The 24,013-nt window shown below is 43.6% G+C and overlaps 4 protein-coding genes across 4 annotated transcripts in view; 3 read left to right on the plus strand and 1 right to left on the minus strand.

The window, feature by feature from the left end:
• LOC140268761 (very long chain fatty acid elongase 1-like) overlaps positions 1–24,013 on the minus strand; it is a 153,398-nt gene that overhangs the window by 98,598 nt on the left and 30,787 nt on the right. The window lies entirely within an intron of this gene.
• amotl2b (angiomotin like 2b) lies at positions 385–8,306 on the plus strand. Its single transcript, XM_072364633.1, has 11 exons — positions 385–593; positions 1,107–1,908; positions 2,407–2,575; positions 4,163–4,307; positions 4,412–4,501; positions 5,160–5,455; positions 5,551–5,726; positions 5,837–5,938; positions 6,032–6,222; positions 6,401–6,532; positions 6,968–8,306. The coding sequence occupies exons 2-11, from the start codon at positions 1,196–1,198 to the stop codon at positions 7,051–7,053; spliced, it is 2,100 nt and encodes a 699-aa protein (XP_072220734.1). The 5' UTR covers positions 385–593; positions 1,107–1,195; the 3' UTR covers positions 7,054–8,306.
• On the plus strand, positions 13,384–19,148 carry LOC140268192 (uncharacterized). Its single transcript, XM_072362965.1, has 7 exons — positions 13,384–13,662; positions 14,333–14,434; positions 14,547–14,633; positions 15,687–15,786; positions 15,873–15,963; positions 16,061–16,310; positions 17,663–19,148. Exons 1-7 carry the CDS (start codon positions 13,384–13,386, stop codon positions 18,941–18,943), a joined length of 2,190 nt encoding a protein of 729 aa, XP_072219066.1. The 3' UTR covers positions 18,944–19,148.
• LOC140269257 (uncharacterized) lies at positions 19,313–23,909 on the plus strand. Its single transcript, XM_072364286.1, has 5 exons — positions 19,313–19,766; positions 20,947–21,046; positions 21,127–21,217; positions 21,320–21,569; positions 21,810–23,909. The coding sequence occupies exons 1-5, from the start codon at positions 19,485–19,487 to the stop codon at positions 23,208–23,210; spliced, it is 2,124 nt and encodes a 707-aa protein (XP_072220387.1). The 5' UTR covers positions 19,313–19,484; the 3' UTR covers positions 23,211–23,909.

The following is a 24,013-nucleotide window of genomic DNA, read 5'->3' on the forward strand; positions in this document are numbered from 1 at the left end:
ATTTTTCCATACTGCTATTTTATTTGATGTGCTCATAACACTCTCTTCACTATTATCTTCTTCACGTAAGTTGGACGTGTGAATGTATACGTTTCAAAAATATGATTTTATTATGTGTCCGTGCTACTTTCTCAAAGGAAAACCAACAAGCACTGCAGAAGCTGCTGCTGAGGCTGCTCAGAGGAGGGAGATTTGGTTCCATGAAATGAAAAAGATCTCTCCCTGTCTCTTTATTTCAACATATTCTCCCGGTGCTTTGTAAAACAAATTCCTCTTCCCAAGCTAATTTGGCCCAATAAAGCGCACTGCAGCTCCCCTCCTCCCCCTCCCGAGTGGTTTTAACGCTTTTGATCCCCGAGGGACCTCGCGTTTTACATTCCTGGCATTCCGACCTCAGTCCCTCCTCGGTTACTTATTATCGCCGCCTGCTCTCTCCACAATCATTTCACAGCGAAAGAGGAGCGCGGCAGCCCGTTAGGGGGGAGCACCATGAGACTCGTTTGACCCGAAAAAACCCATGGAAATAGTGGAAATACCCAGAATTTTACTTCGAGATCGAGGACAGCGTTTCGTTATGATGAGAGCTTGAGATGGTAAGAGGAGCGTCTGTTTTCTTTCTCTGCCGCTACGGATGGAAAAGATTAAAAAAAACGGCACCAAAACATGGATAAAGTGGCCGCTTTGTAACATCAGGTCAAAGGTTTTGAAAGTGGGCTGTGTAGTTGGGGGGATTTAAAATCATTTATGTGGTAAATCAAACACGATAGTTGAGAGTAAAAGTTATTTTACGACGCGGTTTGTGCGCTTTTGCTCCCCCGTGAGAGTGGAATTTTTGTCGCAGGCATTTTCTTTTTGCCTGCTATGGAAAAGTCGTTGTGTTGTCGCTGTTGGTAATGGATACACTGTTTCCATATAATACTTAATTGTCAAAAGAGAGGTACGTTTACGTGATGTTAAAGATTTTAGTTGCAAAGATCACGATGCACTCCTCAAAGTTAGGCTGCCTTATTATTATGCGTCTGTGGGCGAGTTAACATCAGTTGCATGTTACAGGACATGTTTTTGACTGTTTTTTCTTTTTTTGTTTGTTTATTTTTGTGTTCCAGGTTCACAGCCGATTGATTTAAATACTTCCACACTGTCAAGAAGCAATTCTACAGATCCTCAGAGCGAATTAACTTGTTGACACAGCAGTATGTCGTCCACTGAGGAGTCGTCTGGCACGGTCCTGCACCGGCTCATCCAGGAGCAGCTCCGCTATGGAAACCCCACAGACACTCGCACCTTACTAGCCATCCAGCAGCAGGCCCTGCGTGGAGGCAGCGGAAGTAACAGCGGACCCAGTAGTGGTGGTGACATGGGCAGGAGCCCGCGATCCTCTCTGGAGAGTCTTAACCAGGAGGACCCACTGCTCCCTCAGCTCTCCGCGAGACAGGAGCCTCAGGGTCAGGAGCACCAGGGAGACTTCCATCACTCAGAAAGTGGCTACCAGCTGCATGGAGAGAAGCTGCCAACATATGAGCAGGCCAAGGCGCACTCTCAGTACCTGGCATCTCACTGGGCCCCCATGGGCCCCATCAGGCAGCTGCAGAATGGGCAGCTTCTACTGCATGAAGGGGCCTTCCATGAAGAAGCAGATCTGTTGGAACAGAAGTGCAGCCATGTGCGGTCACTTAGTGAGCATCACATGCAGATATCTCTGGAGAGGAGAGATGCAGCGGCTAAAGCGGCCATCAAAATCAACTCTCACAGCTACCCTGAACTTCCCTACTACACCCCACAGTGCGTCCAGAATACAGGACCGAGCATGGACAAACGCAGCCCGCCCCCAGAATACACCGCCCCGATTCAGGGCCAGGGATTTATCCCTCACCAGGTCCAAGAACCAGTGCAGGCTCAGCAGCACAGGTACAAAAACCAGCATGATTCACATCAGCATATCTGCGATTGTGCTTGGGAGTTTTTCAAACTGCTGTAACATTACATCATATTCTGTGGTATTAGTTTTTAGTCCGCCCCATACTTGCCATTGTTTGACATGCGTAAACACATTCTTAAAGATATGAGTCACTCTGTCGCCAGCATACTGAATCATATTTCGAAATACTTATAGAGGAGCAAGTCCAGCCCTGTAGATATTTGTAATGTTTGGCATTTAGAAGTGGGATAGTCTCAGATGCTTTTGTAGCCCTGGATACTCTGACAAAACTATTTTCCTCATATAGGTTTCTAAATTCTCTACAGTCACTGGGGTCAGATTCTCTGCTTGCTGATTAATGTTAAGAGGGATATTTTAGATGGCTTGCTCAAATTGAAGTAATTCCCTAAACCTCTAGCTTTCTGCTCCAGGCACTTTGATGCAGCTAGAGTGGCCTCTAATTTAAAAAAAAAATGTGTCTCTCATAGGTATGTCCAGTCTAGTCAGCCAGCTGAAGTCCCCTGCTTCAACACATTCAACAGCCTGCCACCTGCTGGCTTGGAGGAACCCAACCAGGTGGAGCTACTGCTGATGGAGAATGAGAGGCTCAGACAAGAGCTGGAAACTCACAGGGAGAAGAGCGGCCGCATTCAAAAGGTAAGAGGAAACACGTCAAGAGGCAGGCAATTCTCAACATCCAAAGTTCAACTGAAGTGGTGTATTTTACATTTAACCTAAAAATAGTTTCACTTTACAACCAGAAAATATCAAATAAATTCAGGACAACGGGAAGTCTTGCCACAGCATCCATGACTAAATGTTCTCTTAAATAACATAACAGGGAGATTTGAAATAGTATCGGATAGAAAACTGGCAGCTATTGAAAGTAAACTGAAGGAAAAAAGCTGATGAATCCCTAAGGCAAAACGAAATGACTTGTTAAACATCCATACAACACTCTTTATCTCAGCCACCTGTCTATGAAACACAACCCCAGTCAACAGTTGCTTCCCTGATATGGAACTCCATACCCCCCCCCCCCCCCCCCCCCCCCACACACACACACACACAAACAGACTCATCTGGACGGACAGATGAGATCAGCAGCTGCTACCTTACAAACTGCAGAGGCACAAACAGAGGTCACAGCCTGCTACTGTGTTTACACACTTCTTTCATTGTGTAGCTGACCTGGTGGAGGTCAGACACTGTGTATAAGCTTTAGTTCCAGAGAAGCCATAGACTTTCAGAGTGGTCTAGGCCTGGGCAGTAGAGAGGGGGTCTACACCAGGTGGTAGGCTACTGTGTAAAAAAAAAAAAGCGAAAGGTCCTTTTTGTTTTTTCACCAAACAGCACTTTTTCCATGCTCTCACTTTAAACTGTGGTTCTTTTACTCACATGATCTCACCGAACAGGCCCTAAAGTACTTGTTCAGCATGGTGAAAAATGGCCTCGGTGACACTTGACACCTCAGCCAGTCTTTGTAAAAATCAACTCTCCAGCTCTCTGCTGTAGTTATGTCACATGATTCTTGCCTTGTCTCAGCCTTAAAGAATGATAATTGCCAGGGTTGGAAAGTTTTCTCCGTCAGGCCGCAGCCCTGAGTAAACATGCCTGAGTGACTGCTGTAATGGTGGGTGTCTCTTTGCCGTTTCCACAACCCAGGCTCAGGCATGCACACCTTCCCTCTGCTGGCAGCCTTCCCGAATCTCTGTGTATGTGTAAGAGAGAGTCTTTGTGTGTGCATATTAAATTGCAGTGTGTTGTATACGTGCAGGCTCCTGGGCACACACACACACACATACACCTGGAACTGGAGCTATCAGCCCTCAGGAATGTAGATATAAATCAGTCTCAGAGGGAGTGGTGCAGGCTTAAATTCCTTCTCAGCATTATACCACACACACACAAACATACTCACACAGAGACTTCAGAGGACATTACACTGACTTACATTCATTTCCATGGGTCCTTAATCTAGTTGTAACCTAAAATAGTACTTGCCTTTCCCTAATCTCAAACTAAAGCCAACCCATACTCTCACTTGCTAGAGTATTACCTGGACCACACTGGGTGTACACAGCTATATATATACACTGTAACAATATGAATCAACATTCCAGCTCCTCTCTGGCATGTAAAGTAGGTTAACCGAAAAATTCCTTCTCTCTGTTTTTGCTCTTCCTTTCTCTTTATTTTCAAACCCTCCCCGATCTCTCCTACTACATTTCCCTCCATTTCCAGTTGGAGCAGGAGATCCAGCGTATTTCAGAGGCCTATGAGACACTGATGCAGGGCAGCAGTAAGAGAGAAAACCTGGAGCAGACGCTGAGGAGGAGGCTGGTGGCTGAGATCAGGAGGTTGCAGGATTTCAACAGAGACCTTAAAGGTATAAAACATCCCAATGCCGCTCAGGCAGAGTGCTGAATTGCCAGCTGTAGTAGTTGCGTAGTTTACAGTTTGAATCAATTTCAAAACTTTGCTTCCTTGCAGAAAACTTGGAAAATGCCAGAACACACGTAGCAAAAGAAGTAGAGGCAGCAGACCATAACCAGCACATTTTGGCAAAACTCATTGAACAAAGTAAGTGTGTCACTTTGTTTGGCAAGTTTCATCTCCTGTGCTCAGTGTAACATCCTCATTTGGAATTAACATGCGTGATTGGACAGGATTCCAGCATAGCATGGGGCCCCTTTGAAGCTAAGCATTTTTGCATGCAGGAATTCCACTTGCATAACCTCAGCTTATTTGGTAAGAAGGCTTAATAATAAGGAATACAATCCACACACCTCTTTGCGAAAGGAAATGAACCGTCTCTTAACCACAGAGCAGCGGTGGAAGTGGTCGGAATGAGGTTCCCCCCCACCTGTTGTGAGTGTGATTTATAGTGTCTGTTTAAGGAACTGGACTCATGCAGAGTGGTGGTGTTTGTATGGCCTTGATGAGGAATGCTCTGTGCTATGTGGGTCAAAGGGATGGGGTAGCCCCCCCCTTCCTCCTCCTTCTTCCTCTCAGCATTCCAGGAGTGCTTCACTAAATGAAGATCACTGGCCATCATGTAGCAACTCTGGTACTTATTACATAGGTTGGAGAAAAGTTTTAAACAGTTTCATATCCCAAGTGAAAGCGTTCACATCCTGTCCAGTAACGCAGTGTTAAAGTTTAAAATACATCCATGTCTCTATCCCACATGTATCAATCTGCACATAGCATGACCACCTTTGTTTTTCTTTTGCTTCAGATGAGGAGCAGAACTTTGAGCGGGAGCGTGTTGAGCGGGAGCTCCAGCGTTTGCGAGCAACCGCGGAGGAGCAGAGCCTCAGGGCGAAGCAGCTCGAGGACTCCCTGGAGGCAGCGCGAGGACGAGGTCGCCAGCTTGAGGAGGAGTTGAGGAGGAAGAGGGCCTATGTCGAAAAGGTGGAGAGGCTTCAGAGTGCCTTGGCTCAACTGCAATCCACCTGTGAGAAGAGGGAGAGCCTAGAGATGAAGCTGAGGACGAGGCTAGAGCAGGAGCTGAGGAGTCTGAGGGCACAGCAGGTAAACCTCTTGTCCTTGGACAGCTATGGAAGAACCTGCTCTTGTAAAATAATGTGAAAACGCTTTATTTAATATTCTGTCTATCTTCACCTCAGAGGCAGTCTCAGCCACCGGGGGTGACTATGAGCTCGCTTCAAGAGCGCCTCCATGAGCGTGAGGAGCGTATCCTGGCCCTCGAAGCTGACATGGTGCGCTGGGAGCAGAAATACCTGGAGGAAAGCACCATGAGGCAGTTTGCCATGGAGGTGGCTGCCACTGCTGCTGCCCAGAGGTAAAGACAGTGGCAGCCTAATATTTGTTCGATGCTTTACGGGACATCCTATCTCCAAATACTTCCCAGGTCGTTTGAATTAAGGCCAGGAATGTATTTCTCTTTTGCAGAGACACCACCATCATTAACCACTCCCCCTGCCACTCCTCGAACAACAGTTTCAACGAGGACCTGCCTGTGGTTGACCACAGGAATCAGGAGATGGAGAACAGGTACTTCCATTCTGAGAAATCATAATTGGTCTTTTGCCACGGTTTGGTGACCTGTTTTCTGACTTGTTTGGTTGTACTTCTTCTCCACATCAGGATCCGCGCTCTTTATGCTCAGATCTTGGAAAAAGATGCTGTGATCAAAGTCCTCAATCAGCGGCTGCACCAAGATCAAGGTAGAAAGGATGAGCAGAGTCCCCGAACAAATCTCCTCAATATGACAGGGTCATCTCTCCGACCTGCTTCCTCGACTCCCTCCATCAGCACCACCAGCACTAAGAATAGATGTGAGTAACATAAGGTTCCATTTCTTTTTGAAATTATTAATGTGCCTGGTGCCTTGGTATGTATTACATTTCATGTCTGCTGAACATCCAAGCTAAAAATGGAGTAAAATGAAAAGCAGATGAGTTAAACGTTTTGCTTCCAGAAATACTGACATTTTTATGTGATACTGTCCTTTAGGTAAGAGTTTGTCAGACGATCAGACTTTGCCAAACCATCAGTTCTCTGCTCAGTGTGAGCCCCCAACGCTAGAGCGGCAGCTGGAGGGAGCCAAAACCAAAGAGGCTGCCAGCACAACCAAGCTCAACAGTGGTGAGTGATCTATCATATATGGAGGGGTGCATGTGTGTTTTACAGTATGAAACTTGAATTACATGCGTTTTGCTGACATGAGGCACAGAAAATGAATAAACAAGTCTGCGCAAGCTCATAATCCACACAAAACTCAAGCAGCGTGTAACTTCATGAAGGCTCATATTGATTGACCATGCTGTGCATTAACCAGCCAGTCGTGTAGCATCTGTTCAGGTCATGGTCCATAATGTGGACCCTGTGGAATGTGCACGGTTCGGACGTAATGTAGATCTGTTGACTGAGCACATTCACCAGAGTGGTCTGTGTGACTGTGGAAAATGTTTGTTAACCTTTAGTCATTACAAGCTGAACCCAGTGTAGGACATTGTTCCACTGTTTTAGCTTTGAAACATTTACATATTTTCCTTCCTTTTTTTTTTTTCTTCTCCTCAGACAAAACAGCACCCAAGAGTTCGCAGTTAAACCCCTTCAGAGGCCTGGATGAACTGGATTCGGAGGCCGTGGAAATCTTCATTTAAGGAACTGAGAGGTGGAATCTGAATGAGGGAAAATAAGACGAAACAATCCTCAGTTTCTGTGAAGAGTGCAACAATTGAACAAATTACTGGATCCAAGAATTTTAAGGAGCGAGCCCATTGATGAAAAAACACAAGGACTTTTTCACATTTTTGTGACAGAGCTGTGCTCCGACCCACTTTCTCACTGAGCTGGACAGCTGCAGGCAGTCTGCCCAGCAGGGCATGAATCTTCTAAGGTACTTGGACAGTATTGTGGATTGTAATAGGGCAACGTGTTCTCAGAGAGTGTATGCCAAAATATTTATATAAATCTCCCTACAAATAATTGCTGCTCTCCCCCTTTATCATCCCTTTTTTTTTTTTCCCCAGTGAGTTAAGAAGCTTCGTATTTATCTAATCTGGTTTCCACATTCCCCAAATATTAACTTAAGTCTTGTGCTCTTCTAGACAAATATTCAGCTACGGGTTATCTATGTGACCTGCATTCCCCCAGACTCAAAAAAATGTAGATTAAATCTTAAGCAATCTCACTCCCATCACATAGATGTTATCTGTTTGGAAGACTCCCCTTTGATTAATTTAAGCTGATAACACAAGATTTAATGCTCTTGCTGCTCATATTTCTTCAGCCCCAGTAGCTGGTTCTTCAGGGGTTTTGAGGTATGTGAACAGTGAGCTGCTTGATGTATAATTATATATAAATATATATCTATGTATACATATATGTATACATAGATATATATATGTATATTGCCAAACTGACACTGGTGTTATAAGTTTGTAGTTTTTAGGATGTTATAGAATCATGGTATTGAGTTCCTTGTCCACTACCCTTTACCCCTCCACCCTTTCCTCTCAAAGTATGTTTGCATGTGTGATGGTAGTACGTGAGCATGTGTCCTGACATGGTGATTCAGCTGGTTTGGTCACCACTAAGGGGCAAAAGTTGTTGGGTTTTTTTTTGTTTTACTGTGAGCTTTGAACTAACAAACTGGTTAATTAATATTATTATTATTATATATTTTATACAGATGTTTGTATGGTTATTTTAGGTATGCTAGTGCTTTGAGCAGGATGCCAAAGAGTTTGTGTATGTTATTTGTAAGTTATATGCCGACAATCATGGTCTTGTCAGGCCGTACAAAAACAACCACGTGTTGACTTCAAACAGACATTTCTGTGAACTTAAAACAATGTTTGTCACAGTTGAATTCATGCAACATTTCATAAAGCAATAAAATGTTTAATATACATTAACTGACTTGTGAGTGGTTTCCTTTTTGCTCCATTCTGTGAACATCCAGGTAATGTTAGAGCAAGGCTGGACGAATGAAATCACAAACCCGACTTAAAGGCGTTAGAAAATCATTGTTTTATTGTAAATGTGAGTATACTCTCCCACTCCTGCATGCTATTGGCCTGTCTCCTGACTCTTGTTCCACCACAGAGAAGAGCCCCACTTCATTAATGAATACCAGAGCTGCATTCTTTCTGGTTCAACTTTCTCGGGTGGCCTGCTCTCTTGTTCTCCTCTTGCCATGGAGAGCATGCTTGGCATAGATCACATTCTCACAGGGGCATGTAACCGTATACGTGACAAAGACAGGTTTCTCCCAGATTAGTCGCTAATGCCAGTTGAAATTCCTGTGCACCTTTTCTAACGTGTCGCATTCCTAAATGCTTTTATTGCCTCCGATTTAACACACACCCAGACGTGTTTGCAAACTATCATAGGGCATGTTGCTGAAAACGATGACGAGAGTAAGGAGATCTCTGTTATCTGATCGCTCTGAAACAACAGAGCTTAGCATATCAACTTGAACCAGTTCGAGGCGGCTCACCAGCACTGACGGTGAGGTCTCACAGTGGTATGGTAGGACTGTGAGGACGACAGAGGGGAAACTTTTTATGTTATGTCTGATGTCACCGATATGGAGCCAGTCTGGGATTGTATGCACACGCAATACATCATACACACCGAAAATCAGTACAGAATCTGATGAGTGCTATTTTAATTTTTCTGATTTTTATGTCTGTTTCATGTTTACTGCTCTGGAACTAAAGAAAAACTGTTCTTTACTATAAATGCATCCTCACTTCTTCTTTCTTACAAGGCAGTCATTATATAGCAAAGGCTTTCAAACCAATTGCCTCAGATTAAACAATCAGTTATGAGACAAGCGGTAACATCATCTGACAGTTTTTTAGCAGATGGTTTAGACCAACCCTAACCCTGACCCCGATGAACAAGATCAAAGAAAAAAAGCAACAAAAAAATCATCACCCATACATTGGAGTCTGATTCCAGATAGTCTTCAACCAATTCAAGCCAATACAATCTAGTTCCCCTTAACCTGGAAATCCAAACATTGTTTTTTGGGTTGTCAACAAGAGAGGACCAGAGCTGATGCTTCTTTTTGAGAAAGCTGAGGTCTTTTAAAATCTATTAGGGCAGCAGAAACAGTGCCTTATATCACACATTGACAGTCTATAATGACTTTTTTTCACTTAAATGATTTACACTTCAACTATAGAATTTCCTTCTGGGGTTAATAAAACATCATTCAATGTAATTCAATTAATGATAGTTTAAACCTGCAAGTCAAAAGTATGCTAAATGTTGTATTAACAATTGATCAAGCTGTTTATAAAACTGTTAGAAGTAGTCCCTTACAAGGAAAATGCACTAAACAGAACTCTTGGACTGACTCTTATCATTTTCTGTGGCTTGTTCAGGCCCCAAACTTTGTCAAACATAAATTATAAAGATCTGACACTTATACAGGATCAGGGATAAAAATGCATGAATAGGAAGGCCTTTTTTGCCAGTCCTCACAAGGATGAGCAGTTGAAGCCAGACTTTTTGGTAAATTCTTCTGTGGTGGTAGGGGGAGCTTAAAAAGATAGTTAAAAAGAAGGTTTTAAAGGGTAAAACTTTTCAAGAGAGAGAACGAAATGTAATCTATGGTAAAGGACTTCAAAACATGACTTAATGCATCTTATTAAGTAACTTGATGGGAAAGTGGGACATGGGATTGACCCATGCAAGGGGCAAAGACTTATCTAAGTCTTTGCTGCTTAGTCTTAACCCTTCTTTATGTGTCTCTCTCAGGCAAACCATCCATGGGAAATTCCAGAACCAAATCTTTAGAGTTCTCCTTTAGGGGAACTTTGATTATCATGTGAGGAAACATTTTGATGTGTAAAACATTTAAGATATGATGAGACAATGCCCAATCTTTAAAAATAATCCCCTATCTTAATCAAACACATATGCCCATTATTTAGACACGACTGAGCAAAGTCAGAACTTGCTGCATTGTGCTTGATAAGTGGATTGGGGATTACGATAAAACCCATCAAGCAAGCCTGGACTGGGACAGAGAGGATATGAGTTGGTGAGATAGTGCAGTTGCCTTTGACAGTGAAGCTTGTATGGGAAAACAGAGCAGGAACTGGTGGTATGCGATGCCATCAATCTTAGAGTGAGCTCTTATCTGGCGTACTGACTGACAACATTGTGAAGACTCGCCAACATTCCTCTGTGAATGTGAAAGGCAGCTGACATGTTTCGATGTGTCTCTTGCTTTTTCCCAGAATTGGTATGATGGAGAAGGATGGAGTGCAAATGCAAGTCAGGGGTGAAATTCCTTCGTGCTACAACAACCAAGAAATGTAATTTTCGACACTTTTTGGACCAGTTTACCCTGCTCTCTCTGGCTCAGTCACATGGGAACATCACATTGCAGCGCAATCACCATGAAAGGAATGGGTTTGTTGTTAAACTGTGGAATGATCCTCTAACACTGCGTGCGCCTTGTGTGTGCTGCCGAGTTTATTGTCCTGTGCTGGCGTTTACAGTTTAACGGCACATTCCTAATCAGCCTCTGAAGATTCAACACACTGAGCAAATATGCTGATGGTGAACGATGATATCAAAGAAAGATTATAAAGAGGAGGCCTTTGCTCAACAGATTGGCTTAATTAATACAGCCTCCTTCTGTCTCTGACTGTGGCCAATCTCTAGTTCAGAAAGGAAAGCTGTAATCTAAAACTAACACATACAAAATCAAATGATGACAAATAATAATTACCACTTCAGACACACGCACTCATTCAAACAAAGAAAAATACATGTTGAAGTGGAGGGATTGACATAATTGCCCGGCCTCCTCAGGTTGGATACGTGGTCCCATGATTAATGGACACATGGAAATACTTGTGAGAGGTCCTTAACCACCCCAGCAGGAAGGTAAATCCTTAAAGCCCTGTCTGTTTTTCTCCTGTCATCATAGCCTTAGCATGTGTTTGGACATTGGTAATACATGTGTCACACCCAGAATGACACAGAAGAGCAACTTGTCACCACCTGCTCCACAAGGCTGCTGCAGAGGCTACAGTCGTGTGTGTGTGTGTGTGTGTTGTTCCTGTTTGTTGAGGGGCCGTGCCTTTTAAACTGCAGACTTGACCCTGAGCAAATATTTCAGCCGCACATTCCTGCTGTGGACTAATCAGCATTAGAAGATATAATTCAGGCTTCTATGTGGCTGTGAGGTCAGCCTTAGCTTTTTATACACTCTTACATGTGGGCTGCGACTCACGCCTCCCAGAATACTTGTAATTCATATACCAACAAAAAAGTTGCTAAGGACAAAAATGGATAATATGACATTTCAGTGAGGATTATTTACACTGACACATTCCCCTGAGGCTTGTACTGTCGTTACAGAATGTGCTCCACCTCCTGAACAATGTGTCTTTAAATTTGGGGAAACAGATCAACTAACTGCTGTACAAATTCTCATACACTCACATGTATGCTCACACATGTTATGCCCAGTGATGTAGTGGTGCCTGGAGAAATGTGCATACTCGTAATGTCTGGCCAATTATTTTAAGAAGCCTGACCAGCAAAGGACACACCGTCTATCTTATAAATAATGACAAGTACTTTTCTATATTTTGTATCTGTATTCACACATTGCCATATGTTGTACTTGTTGACATCAGGAAGCAAGCATTAGTACAAAATTAAAGCCCCACATTTCATATGTGAATCTTCTTAACGCATCAGATGAAGGCAACTATCACTAGTCAGTGAAAGGCAGAAACAAGCAGGTCATGTCTGAAAATAAAAAGAGGAGATTTAGAGGTGGTCATGCTTTACGATGATGGAAAAATAAGAAGGTACACTCTGTAGACCTCTGTATACCCTGCACTACACCACTGGTCATGTCACATCTACTGTACATCAATGTTTCATCCTTAATGAATGACGAACTATTCATCCTAAGGACAATGTTTTAGATATTGGTGGCAACTCTGCTAGGAAGAAACTGATTGCATCAACGTGATCCTTACATTGTTCTGTCGCAATTATTATTTTTTTTTATAAGAGTTTTTCTCTTTTTTTTAATGTGAAAATGCTCCCGAATCCCATAGAGTGGAACACAATGTAATATAGCACAAAGATAAAGGACAGTTAAAGGAATATTCCAACAGAGATGTGTCTCTTGCATGTTACATTCTAATGATCAATGCCACAAACTGCTATTGGCTGCAGCAACAGTATCCTGTGCTTCCTGTAGTTTTAAGTCCAGAATTCTTAAAACTGAGCAGCATCATCTAGTGGTATCTTAATGAACCTACAAATTTATACTCTTTTAAACTTTCCATGCACTGCACTCTGGTATGCTTCAGACTGATAAGCCCTGTCACATACCCCAAGACACCAAAAGGATTATATAAGGCTAAATAATAGTTCTTATAAAGCTGTACCATTAGACCAAAGGTGAGAGAAGCACTCACAGGTTTTACCTTTAGTAAAAGTACCAATCAGCGTGTGTCTCTTTGTCCCTCAAAAGCTGCATCCAACTTTTAAAGACAGTTTCATTATCAATAAAGATAGTTTACCAGTTAATTCCGTTGAGAAATTTCTTAAAATTGGCCTAAAATGCACAAATAGAAAGGTTGCTGGGTCTGGAAGAAATCCTGAAATGTTGGAATGAATTCTGTCAGATAAGTAAAAAGTTGTCTTTTCTTTCTCCGTGGTTAAGTTATTTATTGGATGCCAACATTGACCTCCGTTATATTGACCTATATTGTCTGTAAAAAAGCCTGAGCTTGGGCAGGCCGGTGTGTGCCCGACGGCAAACCATTCGTACCCACCCGTCAAACCCCGCCCACTCAGCCGCCACCAACCGAAACTAAAACAACTAGCAAAATTTGCTTGGCGCTGCTGTTAAAAAATGCGAATAACGTCTCCGTATTGGTTTTAATTAATATTTCTTAATTGGTCCAGGTAGAGTAGGAGCCAAGCTTAAATCCAACATGTGCTCCGTCTGCGGATGTGATTCATGGCGTCGCAGTGCTCAGTCCTTCAAGTTACCTGAGGACCCAGAGAGGAGGCTGGAGTGGGTCATGTTCATAGCTGAAGTGAACAAGCAGCGTTTTAAAGAATCATCCTGGACTGACATCGCTGTTTGCAGTGAACACTTTGCAGGGGAGTGTTTTGTTAACTCTGGTGCGGTGCAGCTGAAGCCCGGCGCTGTCCCGTCTCTGTGCGTCAGTTCAGGACCAGACAACCCTGTGCGGAGCCCTGGATGCGCGGTGAGTGTTGACGCCCATCACCTCCTCTTGCATCCTGTTTGGACATGGACTCGTTTCGTTCTCATCACTCAGACACAACAACAGAAGCTGTTGTTCAATTTTACACTCAATCGCAGTCTTAAATAAATTCCAGTGAAAAGATAAAAAAGTCGAATATGAAACACCCACATGGACCTGGATCAATCATTATTTTGGTTTGTGTTGCATCCAGAGGCCTGAGGAACATGTATTTGACACATTTCACCTTTAGTTAATAAAACAGGCGATGAAGAGATATAGGAGGGTAAACAACACGATAACCCTTTAATGGATAATGAAAGGCCTTTATTATCATTTTTTTCCTTATTTTGAAATGGAGAAACATTCCAGTGTATGAAGAAAATCAAAAGAAAGGTTGAGGTCAGGTCATTTATTTATTTATTTTCCTCACTTACACTCTTTGTGACAGAAACACATTCCCACAGAAGAGGCCAGCTCTATGTGACATTTCAAAGAAAAACACAACGCAAAACTTGCTATGCTTGTTTCCCTCCTTCTATAATGTACGTACTGGCGCCCTCCTCTGCATTAGCGAGCTGTGCTTCGTGCACGTGCTGATTGTACATGCTGACCAGCACTTGGAAGTTGCCTTTGCCTTTTCACGATACCTTTTTGTTTTTAATTTGTTCAGATTCTGACGTTGCAAGGAGACACAACAGGGGGCCTCTCATCGCTACTAATCTTTCACGACGATGTGATGTTTGAGAGCTCTAAGGCTACGTTCACACTGCAGGTCTTAATGCCCAATTCCGATTTATTGCTCAAATACGATTTTTGTTTGGCTGTTCACATTATGTCTTTAAATGTGGTCAGTCTCACGCTCCTGAAGTGACCCGCATGCGCAGTTGATCATTGATGACATCACGCCCATAGACCAGCCCGAATGGTGTTTAGGAAGCAACCATGGCAACGGTAACCGATACTACAGGACTGTATGGCTTAATGCGAAAAATAGTATGCGGTGGCAGCCGGCAAATCTGTGAGCGGGTGACATCACGAAGGAGCAAGAAAATTTAGATAATAATCAGTTAAAAATGGCTCTATGCGGAGCAATAACTGCAACATCCTCACAGAGAAGTGTTTGGATGCGGCATCAGAGCCAGGAGTGGTGGGATCAGGATGTGGTTGGTTAACCGGAGCAAGAATTCTTCCAGAACTTTAGATTGTCGAGGAATGCCTTTCATGACATTTGTTAGTGCCTCTCCCCGAGACTTTCAAGAAGAGACGCCTAGTTCAGGAGATCCATCTTGTTGAGAAAGCAAGTGGGAGTGGGGCTATATTGGGTAGCAACTGGGGCAGGTTACCACACCTTGGACAACCTGTTTGGCATCGCAAAGTCTTTTTTCAAAGAACTTTATAGGTAATTCATTTACAAAACAGTGCAGCGCGGGTCAGAATGACATCAAAGTGGCATTAAATGCGACCTCGCTGTTCAGATTGCTGTCCATTAAAAACATTTTTAAAAAAACAAAACAAAAATAAAAATCAGATATGTATCCGGTCCAGCACCACATTTAAAAGTGGCCTGATTCTGATTTGAAAATGTCAGACTCAATGCGACTTGTGCAGTTCACACTGTCAAAAGCAAATCAGATATGGGTCACATATGAGCGAAAACAAAATCGGATTCAGGTCACTTGAGTTACCATAGCAAAGGTCTATGGATGAGTCTCTGTATCTCATGGCTCACTTTTTACTCTAACATACTAACATACACCGTCAGCTCTGAGATTTCCACCTCATTTAATTTCAGTTTGTACAACTTCAGTGTTTCCTCCTGCTTCCTCTCTGGGGTCGTCATCTTTTGCCCGACAGGCGGGCAAACAGAGGAGGAAACGGTTGTTTTAAACCGGTACCGATAGGTACGACTTGTGTTCCGTCATCGATCAGCCGAATTTAAAAGATTGAATCCGTCTGAAGTTGGGGGTCGAGGGTCTGTTATTTGAGGTCACCTTGTTCAGTTTTTCTTTTGTCATCCTGTGTAGGAGCCTGTGGATAACACTGAAGCTGTCGGTCAGTGTGATCCACTCAAAGCAGGCGATAGGTCAAATTCCTCCTCTGAAGAATCGAGGCCGACTTCAACGAGTGCGTAAAAAACAACGCATTTCCTTTAAAGTTACGCTCAGTGATGCATTTCCTGTTACACTGTGTATTTCTAATTTACTTTGCAGGCTCTCAAAAAAGCCCCGTCCCAATCGGAGCCTCATCTGTGTGTAGCCTGATGCAGCCAAAAGACGCAAATACCTATTTGTTCAAGGAAAAGTAAGTTTTTCATTACTTTTGGACACTTTTTACATTTTTTTTTTTACCTCAGCATGATGTTTTTAATATTCAATCTAAACAGACTGTCTTTTTTTAGAGCTGCACTGTTAAAGACAGAAGGGAAGTTTCTTGTGAACGAAAAGCGCCTCCTCCGGCTGTTCAGCCGCAGATGTCCGTCGTGCGGAGGGAAACTCGAGATGCTCAAGGTCACTCGTGGCGTTGTCGTCATCGTGACCCAGCAGTGCCTTCAGTGTGACTATACGCACCAGGCGAAAAGTCAGGTCCATGGAAGTGTCCCAGCAGCTGAAGATGGACACTTGAGAGAAGGCGTAGATGTAACTGCAGAGGTAGGACAAACACTGCTGGTTCAAGTCCCTCTTCAGCAGTTAATGTCTAAAAAAAGCATATGTGATCTTTAAAATTGTACATTTTGAGGTTTTTGTTATGAAAAAAACCTCTTTCCCCCTTAATGTCTGAATGCTTAATGTAGACTGCTTTTTTAAAATTACTTTAAAATGCTTAGCTTGCCAGCTGTCTCCATTATTGTAGCGAAACAGCATTGGCTTCTTCTACTGAGAGGTTACCAGGACCTACATTGGGGCAAGGTGACACTAGACTGCCCCCTGCTGGATCATGAAGTAAACTACTTCTACAGTCTGATGCATCTGAAGAGTCTGAAGTTGAACAGATGCTTAACCTTTGAAAAGGACACGACACTATCCCTTTTTCTTAATCCAGTGAATGGGGATATATGAATGGGCTAATAGGCCCACCCGCATCTCCGCCATGAAATGAGAAACTAGAAAAAGTTACGCGGAGAAGTGACGCCAGCCTCACACCAGGAGCATCGCGTGGCATGTGTGGAACATGGAGATTTTTCATTTCGGCTTCCATGTTAACAGATGAGAGCATCCACGCTGGCTGCGTGAGACGTGCGTTTCAAACGTGGCTCGAACTGCTTCGCAGCCGTGAGACGTCCAGAGAATCGGGAGGGTGCCTATTTTTCATGCGTGAGGTAAGCATCAGGCAAGCGGTTGTCAGCGAAATACAAAGTAAATACCCAGTTGATCATCATAATGTCTCATATCAGCAATAAAACACCTTTCAGTGTCGTTTCAGTGTGAAAACACAGTTTGCCCGCCATGATCATGATTGACGTTACAGCACAACAGTTTTCATGCCTTCACTTTTTAAGTCACATCATCCATGACTTGCACAAAACTGTGTCCATGGCCTTTAAAAGAGACTGGCTTTGTTTAAATACAATTGTGCAGGCAGTAACTGCCACGGCAGAGAGATCGTGGTGTGGATCACGCAGCCTCAACGCACTCATTCTTTCAAATCACATGCAACACACATGCCGTGTTTCAGGTGAGGAGCTGCTCGTCCTCGGTAGCCCCCAGATAACTTTTCAATGTAACGTGTGCTGGCCTCTCAGTTCACTGGTTCCACAGAACAATAATAGCTGCACAGCCTCACCCTGTAAATGGGGACTTGAGGTATCGCGCTGCAGATTTAAAGTAGAAAATCCCCAGCCATAGCTTTGGATGGATGATCTTTAAAAAGAAATATTATGGACATCTTCGCAATGTTAAAACTTAGTTTAACTCTGAAATGTCCTTCTTGGATTTCTTTTTTTTTTTTTTGCACTTGATTAATACCCCTCACCCCTCTACCAATTGGTGTCATTGTGTCACAGGCAGCACCAGGCGATGAAACCTCCAGCAGCATCTCAGAGGTTCCCGAGGTTGTCGCTGTCATTGATGAGGAGAACGACTCCGTGGATGAATCGAGGGAATCGAGCGATCCCGGTGACGCGTCCTCAGATGAAGACTGGAGGCCGGTGCAGGGGGTTTTCCCAGTAAAACTGTTCCATGTGCAACCAAACCAGAAATCCGAAGTGGAGCACAACTACAATGATTATTATTCTGCACTCACCCCCCAGTACAGTCAACTCTGCACAGAGTGTGGAAGGTTTTTTGACAGACGGCGGCCTCATACATGTGAGCACAAAATGAAGCCCTATTCCTGCAACATTTGCGGAAAAAGGTGTGTTAATGAGGTTGCTCTAAATTTTCACAGCAGAATCCACGACGAAAACTACGAGTTTTGCTGCAAATACTGTCACGTTACGTTCAAGTTAAAGGCGGACAAAATCACTCACGAGCAGCTCCATGTAACTCAGGGGAAACCCTACAAATGTCCAGACTGCTCAGAGACATTTGCCACAAACAAGGAGCGCAGACTCCATCTTGAGGACCACAGAGGCTCCCTGGAATTAAAGTGTCGCTTCTGCGGAATTGAATTTTTCCGTGCTCTATCTATTCAGAGACATTTGTTAGTGCATACAGGAGAAAAGCCGTACAAGTGTTCAGTTTGCCAGCGTGGCTTCAACCAGGCGAGCCACCTGAAATCCCACATGCGCCTGCACACAGGGGAGAGGCCTTACAAGTGCCAGCACTGCGACAAATGCTTCAATCACAACGTGAGCCTGAAGAGTCACGTCCAGCGTTGCCATGCATCCAGTGCGGGACCGGAAGAGAAGAGAGATATTACAGACAAAAGTGAAAGCGACAACGATGGTGCTCAAAGTGATGGGAACCAGAGTGGTACAGACTCCGAGCTTGAAACTGAAGAGGAAGAACAGGATATAGATGATGAAGTGCAGATGGAGAGAATGTACAGACCTAAAAGGAAAAGGAAAAGCACAGGCAGACCCATAGGAAGGCCTAAAAGATCTGAATCAGGAAAAGTTGTTGTCGAAGATCAAGCAGAATGCCTGGGTTCAAGTACTGGGACCAGTAAATCCCAGGAAAGAAAGAAAGAATGCACTGATGAAGAAGGTGTGGGGGAACCATCTGACAGCAACTCATCCCTTGATTCTATAGAAGAGCAGAGGCCTAAAAAGACAAAGAATACAGCAAGTAGAAGGAACAATGGAAAAAGCGTTGGGAAATGCAGGGGAAGGCGAAGGAAGTAGCTGGTCGGTGGAACATTTCAAACAGCAGCTAAATGATGAATTGTACTGTGAATAAAACATGTTTAATTAAGATTTACATAGAAATTAACTTATTTCTTTGACTTTTGAATTCCTGAATTGCAACCATTAAGTTGTAATATTCATGTAGTGGGTGAAAAGTAGCAGAACAGTCCAAATTCGGGGCTACTAGTTATGTTCCACCTCTACTGAAGACAATGTGTCTTTACCTAATAAAAAAATGTATTACAATTACAGTTTTGTAAACCTAGCAATTTTATATTTATTATTATTATTATTATACAATAACTGATGTCGCGGTAATGGTAAAAACTGCACTTGTAGAAGCCGGTGTACGCCCAACAACAAATCATTCGAACCCACCCGTCAAACCCCGCCCATCCAGCCACCATGAAAACAGCTAGCTAAATTGGCTTAGTGCTGATGTTAAAAATGCTAATCCAGTTCTAAAGACGGACTTGATCAACTTTTGCTGACAGTTGCGCGCAGTTTACGAGCCAAAGAGACGAATCTTTAGTCCAAGATGTGCTCAGTCGTTGGATGTGATTCATGGCGTCACCGTCCGCCGCGGTTCAAGTTACCTGAGGACCCAGAGAGGAGACTGGAGTGGGTCATGTTTATAGCTAAAGTCAACATGCAGCGTTTTAAAGAATCATCCTGGACTGATATCACGGTTTGCAGTGAACACTTCACAGGGGACTGTTTTGTTAACGTGTCTGGTGCGGTGCAGCTGAAGCCCGGCGCTGTTCCGTCACTGTGTGTCAGTTCAGGACCAGACAACCCTGTGGGAAGCCCTGGATGTGGGGTGAGAGATGCAGTCACTCTGACACACGCATCGCTGCACGTAGAGGGCTTTGCCGGCGAGAATAACGACTATATAAACTCATAAGTAAATGGACAATCTCACAAGTTGTAATCTCGGCAGCTAACTGCGCTAATAAGTGCATCATTCCGGCGCAATAACGCGTTGCTGCCGCAGACTGCAGCGACACGCCACAGCTCGGCCAGCCGCAGTCAAACAGTCGGTTACAGATACAAAACTTATAAAGTTGAAATAAAGCATTAATATGGTAGCCAACAGATCATGTTTTGGGCTCGTGTTTCAGCCAGTGGCACAGGGAGTATTTCACTGGCGAGAGAAAAATGAAGTCAGTTCAGTGACAGCACATTTTGATGGGAAACCGCACACTGTCTGCGAAGTTGATTTACACAAATGCAACTTTTAGACGATTAGGATTATTTAGACTACTTTATAAAGGGTAAAGATCCTAAACACTCCTCAAAAACCGGTTCAACCAGCTTACCTTAAACAACGGGACAAAGGGGGATCTTACTGATATACCCATCAGACACAGAAGGCGAAACCCACCGGGGGTTTCAAAACTTGTGGTCCAGTCTATTTCCTGGACCTTGTCATGTGAGCTCGCTTCCCTTATATAGCCACCCCTTTGCTAGCGAATAAACAGGACAGCAGCAACAGCCATGATACCCCAAAGACACCAAATATATGTACATGTATACATATTTAATCAACATTTTTTTAAATGACAAAATAAAGTAAGCTAAATGTGTTGTGTTTCATTGACAGTGCTGTGTCCAGTGAATAAGTTCGAAACAAAGACAAAACATTATTGTATTCTTTCACCTAAGAAGTGAGACCTTGAGAGTGCAAAGAAAAATTAAACTGTTGCAATGTTGTGGAAAACCCAGTGTTTTGGCATTTTTTGTGTGGTGAGCCTGGATGAATATCGCCGTATTTCATTGCATTTGCGGATATGGCCGTCATTGGGATGTTTTAGTCCTCTCTTTTATTTTATTTGAATGAATCAAAATACAATTTGATGAATTGAGTATACATGCGGTAAAGTCTGTGTTAATGCAGACTTTCCATGTACTTTTCAAAGCAAAGCAAGCACAAGTTATGAACACATTTGTGTGTTATTTTAGGTGAAGTGGTTCAGCTTTCCTTTTGTTTTCTTGTGTAGGAGCCTGTGGATAACACTGAAGCTGTTGGTCAGCGTGATCCCCTCAAAGCACGGGATGGGTCTAATTCCTGCTCTGAAGAATCAAGGCCGACTTCAATGGGTACAAATAAGCTATGATCCTAAAAGTCGAACTCAGTGATGTGTTTTCTAGAATATGTTTATATTTGATTGACTTTGCAGTCTCTCAGAATGGAGCCTCGAGTTCAGCTGATCCATCTGTTTGTAGCCAGGTGCAGCCAAAAAACGTAAATGCCAGTTTGATCAAGGAAAAGTAAGTTTCTACATCAATAAGGTTTCTTCTATGTTCTCTTTACTGTGGACATTTTTCACAGTAGTGTGGTGTTTTAATAATTGATTGTGGCTTTCTTGTTAGAGCTGCACTTTTAAAGACTAAAGGCAAGTTTCCTGGGAACGAAAGCGCCCTCCTCCGGCTGTTCAGCCGCAGATGTCCGTCGTGCGGAGGGAAACTCAAGATGCACAAGGTCACTCGTGGCGTAGTTGTCATCTTGAACCAGCTGTGCCTTCAGTGTGACTATATGTACCTGGGGAAAAGTCAGGTCAATGGCAGCTTCCCAGCAGCTGAAAATGGACACTTTAGAGAAGGTGCAAAGGTCTCTTTAGAGGTAAGGCATCAGCAGTCAGACAAACGCTGCTGGTTAAGTAGAAATGCAGATGGGAAAGCTACACAACCTACACTTTTCTGTGATATTTGTTTTGTGTGACGCTCTGCAGGGTCCTGTTCAGATTAATTTTTGCATTCAGTCTGATTTTATTCCGTTTTGAAAAACCTATTAGTGTGACAGATGAACCCCTCGCCCACACACACACACACACACACACACCATCTACTCTTTGTGTCACAGGCAGCCCCAGGCGATGAAACCTCCAGCAGCATCTCAGAGGTTCCTGAGGTTGTTGCTGTCATCGATGAGGAGAACGACTCCGTGGATGAATCGAGGGGATCGAGCGATCCCGGTGACGCGTCCTCAGATGAAGACTGGAGGCCGGTGCAGGGGGTTTTCCCAGTAAAACTGTTCCATGTGCAACCAAACCAGAAATCCGAAGTGGAGCACAACTACAATGATTATTATTCTGCACTCACCCCCCAGTACAGTCAACTCTGCACAGAGTGCGGAAGGTTTTTTGACAGACGGCGGCCTCATATATGTGAGCACAAAATGAAGCCCTATTCCTGCAACATTTGCGGAAGCCGGTGTGTTAACAAGCATGCTCTGAATCTCCACAACAGAATCCACGATGAAAACTACGAGTTTCGCTGCAAATACTGCTATGCTACGTTCAAGTTGAAGGCGGACAAAATCACTCACGAGCAGATCCACTTAACGCACGATACGCCCTACAAATGTCCAGACTGTCCGGAGACATTTGCCTCGCACAAGGAGCGCAGAATCCATCTTGAAGATCACAGAGGGCCGAAGCAGTTAAAATGTCCCGTCTGTGGCATTGAATTCCTTTGGCCTGTGGCTTTCCAAAGACACTCAGTGGTGCACACAGGAGAAAAACCGTACAAGTGTTCAGTTTGCCAGCGTGGCTTCAAGCAGGCGGGCCACCTGAAATCCCACATGCGCCTGCACACAGGGGAGAGGCCTTACAAGTGCCAGCACTGCGACAAATGCTTCAATCACAACGTGAGCCTGAAGAGTCACCTCCAGCGTTATCATGCACCTAAACAGAAGAAAGATGCGATACACAAAAGTGACACTGATGGTGCACAGAGCAATGGGAACAAGAGAGATGCAGAGTCAGAGCTTGACAGCGGAGAGGAGGAACAGGATACAGATGACGGGGTGCTGATGGGATGCATGTACAGACCTAAAAGTACAAGGAAACGCACAGGCCGACCCATCGGAAGGCCTAAGAGCTCTCTGTGGGGAAAAGCCGATATGAAGGAGCAAGACGAAGGCCAGGGTTCAGATACTGGGACTAAAAAATCACGTGGGAAGACTCAAAAGAGAAAACACCCCACTGATGAAGAAAGTATGGAGGAACCATCTGACAGCAACACATCCTTCGATTGTGCAAAGCGGGAGAGGTGCAAAAGGACAATTAAGAACAAAGCCAGACCAAGAACAAGACCGGAGGATTCTGACGTTGTCTCTGATTTTGAGCCAGCAGAAATAAAGACGAAGAAGAAGAAGAAGAAGAAGGAGGAGGAGAAGAAGAAGAAGAGGTGCAGCAACCAGAATAAGGGCAAAAGCTTAGGGAAGCGTAAGGGAAGGACAAGTAAAAATGCGGTGATGTGAAGACTTAGAATGAAGACAGCTGCAGAATGAATTTCATTTTGAAAACAAAAGACATGGAGTTGGCATCTAGAAAGGACTGGACTGCTTGCCCCCGAAAGCTGTTTTGATACTAAAAATATAAGCACTGGTTACTGTTCAAGTGTTTTCTTTTTCATGTGAAGAGCAATTTCTGTTTAATGTTTCAGAATACCTGTTCACCGACGTGTGTGCAGAGTGGCTAAACAGCTGATTTTAAACGCTTGGTCGCCTTTCTGTTCTGTTTGTACTCAGTTTGTCACTATGCTGCAGTGTAATGTGACAGGTGAAGCTAACGCTGCCACTGCAGTCCGGTGGCAACCAGGTAACAAGAAGAACTTAAATGCCAAGCATCTGTCGCTCTGTTATTGTCTTAAAGGTGTAAGAATGTATTTCTGCCGTGGCTTCTTGCAATGATTGTACAATAATGATTTACCCTGTTTACGTCCAGCCTGGGCATTGTGCTTACAAGTGTTCAAAGTTTACAAGAGTTCGCCAGAACTTAAAAACTCTAGAAAATTAGATAATCAATTGAGATTTAAAATCTATTGTCAAATCATTGGCTCAAATTAAATGCTTCTTAAAAACCAAACTGAAACGTAAGTTTTAAGAGTGATCTCGGATCCCAAACCGACTTGGCTTACATTACAAGAAGCAATTAAAGCTTTACTGTGCAAAAAATAAGTTTTTTGTTAATCTTGTCCAGAGACAGCATAGACTTCTCTCAGCTCGGCGGCATCTGGGATGAACCATCAGACCAATAGATATTTCACTTTTTTTTTTTTTCA

This window comes from Leuresthes tenuis, unplaced genomic scaffold (genome assembly GCF_036924035.1).
Source record: "Leuresthes tenuis unplaced genomic scaffold, fLeuTen1.0.hap1 SCAF_14, whole genome shotgun sequence".
In the NCBI taxonomy this organism is placed as follows: Eukaryota; Metazoa; Chordata; class Actinopteri; order Atheriniformes; family Atherinopsidae; genus Leuresthes; species Leuresthes tenuis.

What these genes read in the sequence shown, in the direction of transcription:
- amotl2b (XM_072364633.1), top strand. Translation starts at nt 1,196, where the DNA reads ATGTCGTCCACTGAGGAGTCGTCTGGCACGGTCCTGCACCGGCTCATC. An exon ending in TTTCAACAGAGACCTTAAAG is followed by an intron (nt 4,308 to 4,411) that starts GTATAAAACATC and finishes GCTTCCTTGCAG; the next exon opens with AAAACTTGGAAAATGCCAGA. An exon ending in GGAGTCTGAGGGCACAGCAG is followed by an intron (nt 5,456 to 5,550) that starts GTAAACCTCTTG and finishes TCTTCACCTCAG; the next exon opens with AGGCAGTCTCAGCCACCGGG.
- LOC140269257 (XM_072364286.1), top strand. Translation starts at nt 19,485, where the DNA reads ATGTGCTCAGTCGTTGGATGTGATTCATGGCGTCACCGTCCGCCGCGG. An exon ending in ATCAAGGCCGACTTCAATGG is followed by an intron (nt 21,047 to 21,126) that starts GTACAAATAAGC and finishes TTGACTTTGCAG; the next exon opens with TCTCTCAGAATGGAGCCTCG. An exon ending in GTGCAAAGGTCTCTTTAGAG is followed by an intron (nt 21,570 to 21,809) that starts GTAAGGCATCAG and finishes TTTGTGTCACAG; the next exon opens with GCAGCCCCAGGCGATGAAAC.
- LOC140268192 (XM_072362965.1), top strand. Translation starts at nt 13,384, where the DNA reads ATGTGCTCCGTCTGCGGATGTGATTCATGGCGTCGCAGTGCTCAGTCC. An exon ending in ATCGAGGCCGACTTCAACGA is followed by an intron (nt 15,787 to 15,872) that starts GTGCGTAAAAAA and finishes TTTACTTTGCAG; the next exon opens with GCTCTCAAAAAAGCCCCGTC. An exon ending in GCGTAGATGTAACTGCAGAG is followed by an intron (nt 16,311 to 17,662) that starts GTAGGACAAACA and finishes ATTGTGTCACAG; the next exon opens with GCAGCACCAGGCGATGAAAC.